General features: G+C 34.2%; 1 protein-coding gene across 1 annotated transcript; it reads right to left on the reverse strand.

The window, feature by feature from the left end:
- LOC109849426 (WUSCHEL-related homeobox 3A) lies at positions 10,539 to 11,895 on the reverse strand. Its single transcript, XM_020419261.1, has 2 exons — positions 11,476 to 11,895; positions 10,539 to 10,858 (listed from the first exon to the last, which is right to left on the reverse strand). The coding sequence occupies exons 1-2, from the start codon at positions 11,836 to 11,838 to the stop codon at positions 10,610 to 10,612; spliced, it is 612 nt and encodes a 203-aa protein (XP_020274850.1). The 5' UTR covers positions 11,839 to 11,895; the 3' UTR covers positions 10,539 to 10,609.

The raw sequence follows: 12,884 nt of genomic DNA on the forward strand, positions 1-12,884 counted from the left end.
CCCCCCCCCCCCCTCTTTTTTTTTTACTTTGGTCATCTTACCATGAATTTTAAACCAGTGGAAACACTAGGTGTCCTAGAAGTTCTGATAATTTTTTGGAACAAAATATATATTATCTTTCCAATATGCTTTTAATTATAATTAATTACTTCTTACTGTTCTTTGCTTTGCCATGTGAGCAGATGCTTTCAGACATTCTGAATGCCATTATTGGCCCATTATTTTCATGTGAGAGACTAATTCAGACATAGTGGCAGCAGTGAACTTATTTGACAAGCTAAGCTTGAATGCTTGTAATTAAACATTGAATGTATCTTTTACGGTTGTCTGACTGCACTTAGTATTGGTTATGAATGCTATCAGTATTATTTTTTGACCATCCAATGAAAATAAGCTATCTGACTTATAATCGCATAAGAATTAGAAACGTGCATGTGGGAGTTTGAAGCATTAAAACTGAGGCTAGTAATTCCCATATCTAAACGCACTCCTGGTCAAATTAAATTGACATGAACTCCATTCATGATCTCCATTCAGCCAGGGATATATATATGCTGGCCAATTGACAATAGAATTGAATGGGTTTAGGTTACTGACATTTTCGGCCATTAATATGGTCCATATTTGAATGTTCAGGTTTTTTTTCATTTATTTATGTATTTATTTATTTAATTTATTTTTTTTTATCTTTTTTGCATTTTATGAATTGCTTTCAATAGCATCATTATACTCTAAATAATTGGTGACATATATTCTTGATCTGTCCATTCTATCAAACACCATCATTTGCCTATCCATGAGTAGCTTCAATTCATAGTGGTAGTAAGCATGTACTCTTGGAACAAATGCTTTCAGTATGCGTGTTCTCATCCTCTGAAGGCATGTCGCTTAAGGTTTAGAGAAATTAGTAATAATTTTTTTTTGCTTTAGATTAAGGTGGAAACTCAAATTTTGTTTATAATTAATTTTAATATTCTATTAAAAATAACTACCTATTAATAGAACTTTGGTCAATGATTATTGGATCTAGATTTACAACTCCAGCCATGTTGAATACTTATTGCCCAGCTTTTCAGATCACTCTCCTGGACTTGTTTCAATTTATGAAGAAGAAAATCAAGGTAAGAAACCTTTTAGATTTTTCAAAATGTGGACTAACCACCCTAGCTTCCTTCCCATAGTTGTATCAGTATGGCAAGCTCATGTCAGATGTTTCAAAATATTCTCAGTATATGCTAAGCTTAAACTTGTGAAAGAAACTCTGAAAGATCTTAACAAGAAACAATTTTACAACATCAGTGATCAACTCAATAAAGCAAAATTAGCTTTGGAAGATTCTCAAAAGAAGCTGCAAGGAGATCCCCTCAACTCAGAATGCATTGATCAGGAGAAAAAAATGCATCTCCTCTTACAATAAACTTTTAGCTTGTGAAGTATCTTTTTTCTAGCAGAAAGCAAGGATTCTTTGGAGTTTACAAGGGGACAGATCCACAAGTGTTTTCCATTCTATCATCAAATCTAATTAGCATCATAACAGAATTATGGTCCTATACAACAGCTTGGGAGATAGAATTACTGAAAATGAAGGTATAATAAACGAGCTTATAATTTTCTTCAAAAGTCTTATGGGCACTGCCGTTGAAACATCAAAGCCAGACATTAACATAATCAAGAGTGGAAATTCCCTAAATGAAGCTCAAGCTAGGTTCCTTGCTGCTCCTGTTACAAAAGAAGAGATTAAACATACAGTGTTTTCTATGCCTGACAATAAAGCACCTGGACCTGATGGGTTTAGTGCTTCCTTCTATAAATCTTCCTGGACTGTCATTAGTGATGAAGTTACACTTGCGATTGAAGAATTCTTCAAGACTGGGAAATTGCTAGGTGCTATTAATTCCACCTCTATTACACTCATCCCCAAGGTAAATTGTCCCTAATATCCCTCTGATTTCAGACCGATATCTTGCTGCAACTGTCTATATAAGTTCATCTCTAAGATTCTAGCTAATAGAATTCAAGCAGTCCTAGGCTTGCTCATCAATGAAGCACAATGTGCGTTTGTTAAAGGCAGACAAATACAAAACAATATTCTGTTAGCCCATGAGATTGTTAAAAATTATGGAAGGAAACATATAACTCCGAGAGCTATGTTGAATATTGATATCAAAAAAGCTTTTGCTACTATTAGCTGGAATTTCTTAGAAGAGATGTTAAATGGTCTTGGCTTCCCAAAGGAGATGGTAAAATGGATTATGGCTTGCATATCCTCCCCAAAATTTTCCATTTCTCTAAATGACACTCTTCATGGCTATTTTAAAGGTGAAAGAGGTTTGAGACAAGGTGATCCTCTCTCTCCCTACTTGTTTATCTTGGGTATGGATTACCTTTCAAGGAGTCTAGTTAAACTACATCATGACGGAAATTTTAAGTTCCATCCAAAATGCAAAAAAAAAAAATTAGAAATCACACACTTGATTTTTGCGGATGACTTGCTTCTATTCTATAAAGGTGATCTGACTTCAATTCAATTGATTCACCAATGCTTAGATGAATTCAGTGCTACATCTGGGCTTGAAGCAAGCCCAAGTAAGAGTTCAATATTTTTTGGTGGAGTAGAAGACACAGTCAAGGCATCCATAAATGACTTCCTGGGATTTACAGAAGGAAAAATGCTTATAAGATATTTGGGAGTGCCTCTCTTTTGTAAAAGGCTATCATTCACAGATTGTTTTCCACTTCTCAGCAAAATTTTAAAAAAATTTTAGAATTGGATCAATCACAAGAAGCTATCCTATGCTGGGCATTTGCAAATTATCTAGAGTATCATTCTGCGCATCAAGCTATGTGCTCCCTTCAAAAGTTTTGAAAAAAATTGATGAATTATGTAGAAATTTCATTTGGGGGAAAAATGAGCAAGTCTTAAGACCACCGCTGGTTTCATAGGATAAAGTGTGTCTTAACAAGACTCATGGAGGCTTAGGGGTATTCTTTGCTCTTATTTGGAACTCAGCTGCTGTTTTAAGATCTCTATGGCACATTCATGAAAATAAAGAATCAATGTGGATCAAATAGGTTCATGACACCTATTTAAAACATAGAGATGTTTGGAGTGTGGAAGGGAAAGCTAATGATTCATGGTTATGGAGACAATTACTGAAAACTAGGGATAAGGCTATCATAAAATGTGGAAGTGCTGAAAATTTGAAAAATGAAATCAGCCCCTGCTTTCTAAATTCTAGAATTCAGATTTCAGGGCTTTATAGTGTTCTATCTCCCAATGCAACAAAAGTCTTATGGTATGAAATAGTGTGAGAACCTTTATGATATCCAAAGCATGCTTTTGTGCTGTGGTTAGCCATTCAAGACAAGCTCCTTACTTAAGACAAACTCCATAGGTGAGGGATTATCCAGATAAATTGCTGCATATATATTGTGTACTGGAACTAATTTGGAAAATCGCAATCATCTGTTTTTCGGGTGTGTCTTCTCAAATGAAGTCTGGAATGGTGTTATTGATTGGCTACAATATAAATGGAGAACTTGTGATTGGCATTCACTTATAAACCGGTACTATAATAGATTGAAGGGAAGAGGATTCAAACGAAAAGTGAAGAGAATGCCCTTGTCTACCACTGTGTATTGCATCTGGAAAGAGAGGAATGAAAGAATTTTCAAGCATAAAAAATAGGAATCCAGCGCAAATGGTAAGGGAAATCAAGGTGGAGATGCTAACCATCATTTTAAACAGCAAATTACCACCTGAGAACAAGGCGTGGACGCTTGCAAAATAAACATGCGGCTTCTTTCCCTTGTACTCTGTTTTCATACAGGCATCTTTTAATCATTTTGTTAGTCTTTATAGGCTTCTTTTAGTCATTTTGCTATCTCATTTTGGAAAATGAATAAAATTTTCATTGACAAAAAAAAACTACCTATTAATAATTATTGATAGCTTCGGTTTTCCAAAAAAGAAAAATTAAAGCATCGGTGACGAATTTAGTAACTATATTCTGTGAATTTCTCTCTCTTAGTTGCAATTTTTTAGATATTGTGGTTGAGAGGTGTTCCACACTCGTAACTGTAATTAACTAAAAATTCAAATAAATAAAAAGGTTATTTTGGGAAACAAATATATGTAGAGAAACTAATTTTAAGGTCCGTTAAAACTCCAAATAACCACGTACAAAATATGATATAGTTTGTTTTTTTCCAAAATATGCTCATAATTAAATTAAACAATTTACTTTTACATTAGTCTCTTTTTTATTTTCATTGGTTATTTTGATCAAACTATGTTCATATACGTTAACAATTTTTTTTTGTTTCTAGCAAATTATTTTTAAAAATTTCAAGATAACATTTCTTTTTAATTTTTTTAAGTTAATTATAAATCTAACTATTTTCTTCTTTTTTTGGTTAATGAAGAATTTTATTTCATTACCCAATTTTGAAGTTTATGTACACCACGATATCTCAGCACTACAAAGGCTAAAAAAAAAAATCAAAAAGAGATCAACTACTCAAGAAAAGGAAACTCAACTATTTACAGGTATTAGCTTTCATAGAGCTAAAAGTCATGCTTTTTGTTCCGCTGAAAAAGAGCTATTGAGGGTGATTATCAATATGTCTACTTTAATCTCCCTTGTTATCTGATTAGCACTCTTAATTTTTTGAATGAAAATTCTGTTGTTTCTCTCCCTCCATAAGCAATAAATTATAGTAGATAATACCAATCTCTTGACTTTTTGTTTGAATCCTTTCCCTCTCAGCCTGCAACTGAACCAATTTATCAATATATTCCACTTGCTAGCCCTCCATCTAAAGCATAGCCAGTCCATGATTCCATTCCAGACAACATTTGAAAAATTACAGTAAAAAAACAAGTGATTTCTGGTTTCCAGAGATGACCCATTGCATAAACAACAGTGCCCAGCTTGAATGATTCATCTCCTCACCAATCGGTCTCTTGTGAGAAGCCTGTCAAGCACAGCTAACCACAAGATAAAGCTATGATGTTTAGGGTAATTCAAACTTTCCAATATTGTGCTAAACCACTGCACATTGTTTGCTATTGGGGAAATAGCACTATAGAGCTAAGAGATTTTGACTTTTGAATCTTTATAACATGAGCTAATATGTTGTATCAAGTTGTCAATACCTCCATAGCTAACAATAGCTTTATCCCTTGCTTCAAGGATTTATTTTCACATCTAAGAATCCCCTGTTTTAACATTAACACTCTAGTTGTCAATGCCTCCATAGCTAACTATTTTCTTCTTGTTTCTATCGATCTTCAATTTCTATATAGATAAAATTTTAAAATTTCCTTTTTTGTATAAATAAATTTCTTCAAATTTAAGTGATTAATTAGTTATCGATCTTGTATAAAAGAAGTGGGAGAATTGTAGTTTTGGCAAAGAGAGATAGATTGGGAGAAAAACATGGGAAAACAAAGGTACCCTTTCTATTTTTAAGCCTAACTTCTTTTTTTTGTCAAATTAAAATGAAAAGAAACTACTATTATCGAAGCACCGAAGCAAACTTCTTAATAATTTAGATATAGTTGTTACAAACTAAGTTCTAGTGGCACTTTATGGGCTAGTTTGGTATTGCTGAATCTTATAATAAGTAGCTTAGAAAAACAGCTTATAAAAACAACTTATATTAGCTGCTGAAAATAGTTGTTTTACCATCAAATATTAAAAATTACTTAAAAAGCACTTAAGATGTTTGGCAGAACTATGCTTATAGTCATTATTAAAAGATAAAATGTATATATGGTATATAAACTAAAAAGGGTAGCATGTGCTTTTAACAACATCCTCAGATTTTATGTATTCCTATTTCTAGAGAGGAGATAAAACTTACAATTTTCTCAATGTCAGATGAAAAAGCACCTGGTCCTGATGGCTTCAATGCCTCCTTCTTCAAAGCTTCCTGGAGTGTAATCAGTGAGGACCTGTTCTTAGCTGTGGAAGAGTTCTTTTAATCTGGTAAATTGCTTGGTGCTGTTAATTCTACAGCCATCACCCTTGTACCAAAATTCTCAACCCAAAATCCCCTTTTGATTTCCGTCTGATATCTTGTTACAACTGCATTTACAAAATTATTACTAAAACTTTAGCTGGCAGAATTCAGAATGTCATGGGGTCTCTAATAAGTGATGTTCAAAGTGCATTTGTCAAGAGTAGAAGTATCTCAAATAATATTTTGTTAGCCCATGAGCTCATTAAACACTATGGTAGGAAAAATACTTCACCAATGACTATTCTTAACATTGATCTTAGAAAATCATTTGATACCATTGATTGGAATTTCATTAAATCAATGCTTATAGGACTGGGCTTTCCTGATATGATGATTATGAGGATAATGGAGTGTATTACAACTCCCAAATTCTCCTTGTCACTTAATGGATCTCTCCATGGATTTTTTCAAGACTCAAGAGGGTTAAGACAAGGAGATCCTCTTTCTCCTTACCTTTTTTGTATTAGGCATGGAATATTTATCTCGAAAGCTTGGTACACTTCAACATGATGGATTGTTCAAATACCACCCTAAGTGCTCCATGTTAAAAATAACACATCTATTCTTTGCTGATTATTTGCTATTGTTTGCAAGGGCTGATATGAATTCTATTTCAAAGATCTTCAACTGCCTTCAGGAATTTAGCTGTGTATCTGGTCTGGACACAAACCCAAATAAATGCTCAATATATATGCGTGGTATTGATGATTCTCTTAAGCAACATATATGCTCCTACTTGAACTTCTCTGAAGGAATACTACCAGTGAGATATCTTAGTGTACCATTGATCTCAAGAAGGCTTTCATATTTGGATTGTTCTCCCTTGCTTAGTAGAATCTCTGAGCAATTCCAATATTAGCAAAAGAGAAAGGTGTTATCTTATGCAGGGAGATTACAGTTGATCAAATCTGTCATTCTGGGAGTTCATATATTCTGGATAGATAACTATATTTTACCAAGCAAAGTTCTTTGTAAGATTGATAGCTTATGCTCTGAGTTTCTATGGGATCGGAAAATTTCTCTTGTCTCCTAGAATACAATCTGTCAAAATAAAAAATATGAAGGTTTAGGTGTGTTTTCTGCAAGAATTTGGAATCAATCTGCTGCTATCAAGTTTATATGGTTAATACATCTTAAAAAGGATCATTTGTGGGTCAAATGGGTGCACGACAACTACTTGAAGCAAGCTAATGTTTGGCAGGTGCAAACTAAGAAAAATGATTCGTGGATGTGGAAGCAAATTATTAAGGTGAGATATATATATATATATATATATATATATATAGAGAGAGAGAGAGAGACGAGAGAGAGACGAGAGGAGCGATTAATGGTATCCTTGTCATAGGAGGGGATTTCCTCCTATGACGCCTCTAAAATCACAATGATGAGAGACAATTTGTGGATGATCGCTCCGTGAATCTTGATGCTACATATTCTAAAACACCACGGTTGAAGTTATTAGCATTGTCAAAGTTTGGGGTGACACACGCCGTCGTGCGTTTGACGGCCTTCATCCACTGTATCAATTTTCAACGGGTTTTGAAAGTGAATAGAACTTTTGCACATGGGCTCGATGGAGGGTCAAACGACGACGCATCCACCCAAACTTGGTGTGTTGGGGTTTAGAATATTGTAGAAGCAAGTTCAACCGGAAGCGGATCATGCCACAATGTCGCTCAACTCATGTGATTTTAGAGGCGTCATAGAGGAAATCCGCTCCTATGACAAGGAACGCCATTAATCTCATATATATATAATATACTATATATCATATATATATATATATATGTATATATATATATATATATATATATATATATATATATATATATATTATATATATGATATATAATATATATATATATATATATATATATATATATATATATATATATACACATATACATATATTGAATGACATGAATAATTTGGGCTACTTAGTCTAGTTGTAAAATTTAGAAGTTTAGAGAGTAGGTTAGTGATTCAAATTCTAGCCACAACATATATATTTAGAGGTCTTTGATTTGGCCTTGGGTCTTGGGCTCTTAAATTCTACAATTATTTTTAATTTTGTTTGTTTATACAAATTCTACAATTATTTTATATTATTTTAATTTCTATAATTTTTATATTATAATTACATAATTATAATTGATTAATAATATAACTTTTTTTTATCAAAATTGTGTTTATTTTTTGTATTGTATTCTTCAAAATTTAAAAAATTAAAAAATTTTAATTAATAAAGAAACCAGGCCGGCCCGGAGCCCGGCCCGCTTGGGCCCCGGCCCAGGCCCGGACCCGGCCTGGGGCAACCGGGCCCGGGTTCGGGCTCCGGTTTTGCCCGGCCCGGGCCGGATGGACAGCCCTACTACTGCTACCTGTAATTACCTCTTCATAACTGAATGTGTACAATCTTTTCCCCTTATAAATCCTATGTCTGTATAATAATGTGATCACTATACTCTTTTTCTTTTTTCTTTTTTTCTCTTTTCTTTTGGGTAAGTGAATAAGTTTCATTACCGAATGAGAAAAGACGACGAATAAATCAAATCTGAGTATACCCAGATGCATATGCGTTTCAGATAGAAATATATTTTTAATTTTATTTTGGAAGAAAAGTGGAACATTTCACCATTTCATTAAAAGAAAGGGATTTTTATTACATATATATGATCTTAGTTTATTTAATTCAATGACAATAGAATCCAAACTTATCACAAAACCATAGGAGTTATGTCAAATCTCTGCACCAAATCTATATTGGAAACGAGAGAGTGTCATATATTGTATAAAGTAAAGTAAATTTAATATCAATACAAATGGGCTTTATTTATATCTCACCAACTTGCCAGCTTTAACAAAAAGATGTATGCTATATATATAGCCTTTGCATGTCAAGTAAAACACATATCTAGATAGATACCAATCTAATATTAAAAATATCACAGAGTAATTAAGAGGCTGTGTTCATTCAGACAGAGTACTTGACCATTCATGTGGGAATTTAATTATGCTAGTTAAAGCTTCACTCATTTTCGATCGTTTATATACATACCTTTTTAAATTTCCCCTTCTTATGTCATGAATCTCTTCCATAAATCAGGATGCATGTACTTGCCATCCTTTTTCTCTCTTTTTTATTTATTTAACTCTTTTGGAAAGATAAATATCTTATTTGTGATGCACAAATCAAAGAACTAAAATTGTGATTAGCTATTAATAAGAACTCGAAAATAACTTAGACATGTACATTATAGTATGAGTTTGTGCTCAATAATTTTTGAGAGAAAATGTGAGGCCTAAGCCACAAGTTTCTTAGAAAGATAATAAAGAGATATTTTACAGAATATGCTCAGTAGTTTTCAAATGGTAAATATGCTCATTAGTTCTTTGCTTTTGTAAAAATTATTGGGCATGTTTGGTTCAAATCTTAAAATTTTAGGATTTAAAATCCCATAGGAAATTTCAAATCCAAAAGGTTTTACACAGGTTTTACACACGTCTTGGAATTTCTAATATTTTATTTAGTTCAACATTATTATAGGAAAATAAATCTTAAAATTTGTAATCTCTTATTTGATTCAAACCTAAAATTGTAGAATAACAAATTCTAAAAATGTAGGATAACAAATATTTGGGAAGGAGTGGGAGGGATGTTTGCTAAAATGGAGCCCCAAAACACCAAATCCTCTCCAATCTATAGGATGCGATAAATCCTTAAAAAAGGCTGGTTTTTTGCATTTTAAGAATTCAATATTCTAATTTTTTTTTTATGGAAACAAACACCAAATCCAAAAAACAAGAACCTAGAATTTGTAACGTACCTTTAAACACCAAAAATTTTTTTTTGGTAAATGAAAAAATTTTATTCATCACCAAAATATAAAATGTACGTATGTACATCAAGAATCTTATCACATATATGAGATAACAAACTTGTAGCTAGAGCTCAAAGAAAAAAAATACCAAAAATTTTGATGAGCCAAACAGCCTCTAAGTAGCTACTGTTATCAAATCCCAATATCAATGAGGGCAGCAAAAATTCACCAAATCCCAAGAATCTGTCTTGTCCACCAATTACAAACTTACCTCTTCTTTCTTCTGTCTCTATGCAAACAGAAACCACTGTATGTAAATAAAACCAGTGGGGGAAAAAACTAGACTAGATCAATGAGACATTAGAAGCTACCTATCTAGTCTTTGAGTCAGATCGACTAGTCCAATAAAAAAGGAGAGAGCTGATTGTAAAAGTCCTTCAACAAGTACTCATCTATTCTCAAAAAAAAAAAAAAAAAAGTACTCATCTTTTGCCCTTGTCAGATTTTAGAAACAAAAGATGACTCTATATATACTCATTGAGGGAAATGACAAATTAAGTCCACTCAGTCCAATTTGAGGGGAAAAAAAAAACAGTGCATGCAAATAGAACGTACAAATTACACAACATAAGTAGCTTCTTCTGCTGGTGACTACTAGATCTCTACTAAGATACAATACTACATCAACTTGTACATTTGTCAGAGATAATTAACTAACTAAAAAGACACAAACAAATACACTGAATTTAGGACTTAATTATTTAGTTGGTTGAAGTCGAGCATGAGGATGGATTTGAGGTGCTACACTCATCCTTGAGCCCTGTGCTCTTCGTAGGGAAGAGATCAAGAGTCTTGAGAGGCTTGCAGCATGGATGTGCATCATGGCTTGACTCCATCATCATCATCATCATATAATCATAGCCATGGCTCATCTTCGGAGGCGATGCTTCGCCTTTTTCGAGCTTGCTGAGCAAATTCATGCCCTGTGATGTCTCTTGATCGGGGACTCCCTGCAAACATTAATAGACAAGATATGTAAGAAGTGTAGCGTGTAAACCCTAGAAACCCTAGTAGCATCCTAGAATTTGCTAATATCTATACGGAAAAGGGTCTTTACTTTGTTAAACTTAAGAAACAACATGCTTTCATGTATAGAAAGTTTTGGGAAATACAACACAAATCTTTTGTGTCACTCTCATTTCCTTTCTCAAACCAAACAAAGCAATTATTGTTTTCTTTCATCCCCACTTTCTACTATTGTTAAGTATAAAGGTGTTTTCTTTAATGATTTCTAATTACATTCAAACGCCAACACATACTGAAATCTCTAGAGAGCTGTCGGAAAAGCAAAACATCTCAAGAAGTACAGTTAGTACATGCAATTAGGTTTAGGTAGAGCAATGTTCCAACATGAAGAATTGAAACTATACAGAATAAAAATACAGTGCACTTAAAAATAGAATCTAAAGGTGTGTTCGGTTAGAAATAGTTAGAATAACAAAAGGATTTACAGTATCACATGGTTTCAACTGTAATTTGAATGTAACAAAACTTGCAACGTATGAGACTTTCAACTACTTCTAGTCAGACATAAGAAAAGAAATGAGGATAAATAACATGAGATCACCTGATGAAGAAAGTGAAGTGGAGCTTGAAGATGACTGTAAGTAGGAGAGAGAGAAGCCTCCTCCAAGTTATGAAACAACTGCACGTTAGGGGTTTGGAGGGGATATTGGTTGAAGCTGCAGCCGTGGAGGAGGTGGTGCTGACGGCTGAGACGGCGGCGGAGCTTCTGCCGGTCCCGGGCCTTGTGGTTCTGAAACCAGTAAAAGACATTCTTGCCCTCGATCTTTCCATAAAAAGAGAGGTGTGCAGTGATCTGTTGAATTTGAGAAGCATTTGGAGTTCTCACTCCACTCCTATACATCTCCTCTAATATCATTATTTGTTCAGGGGTTGGACACCACCTAGTTGAGGGAGTTTGTGGCATTATGGTAATTTTTTTCAAAAGTTTCCCTTCTCTCTTTGTTCCCTGCTTTTGAGTTGGGGGGTTGGAGTTATATAGAGGGAAGAAAAACAGTTGAGACCATGAAGAACAAAAGGGTTTGGGGGTGGGGGGGTGGGGGGAGGTTGTTGAAGAGAGCAAAGTGTGGAGTTTATGAAACTGGGGGAGAAGGGAAATGAGAGAAGGGAAGTAGTACTGGTCATGCTGATGTTGGTCTGCGAGAGGCGAATAAAAGAGAGTAGTAGGCTATTTTTTTTTTATTCCTATACCTTTTCCAAGTATTTTTGCTCTCTTCTTGCTCTAATAAGTTCTACACATTCCTTCTGGTTTTGTACAGTTGGTAGTTATAATTGAGAGAATTCGATAGATAATACTGTAGAGAGAGAAGATGAAAGGAGGGAAGAGATTGAAGGTATGGTGGGACGTGGGTGAGAATGGGAGGTAAGGGGAAGAATTAACGAAGGACTATTTGACGCTTCACCGGTTGGCGGGGAGAAGCTTAGGTGGATGATGTGAGCAGGAGAGCCTTGTCGCCTTCGGCAGAACAAATTGTTATCAGTAAGGAGAAAATCAAAATTAATTATAAGTATGTATGATAGCAATCATTCAACACCAAGCCGATAGAGGCTTGGGCTTGAAATCTCTTACTGTGCCGGTCTGGTTTAAAACTGCCCGGAGTTAAGAAGGCGTTGTTCTCGAGGTGAGCCACAGCAAAATCTTGTTTAATTCAGTTATATTTGTTGTGTAAAAAAAAAAAAAAATATAAGATAGGCTCCCACCACATTGAATTAAGCATACTTTTAGATTTAAAGCATATGATTGCTGATTATTGGGGGGCTTTGAGAAAATGGATCAAAGTATTAAAGGCTTCATAAGACCCGCGTGCGGGAGTAAGCGCAATATGCGCGATTTGACGGAAGAGCATGCAAGCAGCAGAGAAGCAACTTAGCAACGCTGACGGTGGCTAAATGTCTATTTATAATAGATACAGTAATATAGTATATAGGTTATCATAAAGTATACTATAACTA

This window comes from Asparagus officinalis, chromosome 7 (genome assembly GCF_001876935.1).
Source record: "Asparagus officinalis chromosome 7, Aspof.V1, whole genome shotgun sequence".
In the NCBI taxonomy this organism is placed as follows: Eukaryota; Viridiplantae; Streptophyta; class Magnoliopsida; order Asparagales; family Asparagaceae; genus Asparagus; species Asparagus officinalis.

Bases quoted from the DNA above. Each gene is read 5' to 3' on its own strand.
- LOC109849426 (XM_020419261.1), bottom strand. From the start codon at position 11,838: ATGCCACAAACTCCCTCAACTAGGTGGTGTCCAACCCCTGAACAAATA. The intron at 10,859-11,475 runs GTGATCTCATGT...TAATGTTTGCAG, and splicing joins CACTTCACTTTCTTCATCAG to GGAGTCCCCGATCAAGAGAC.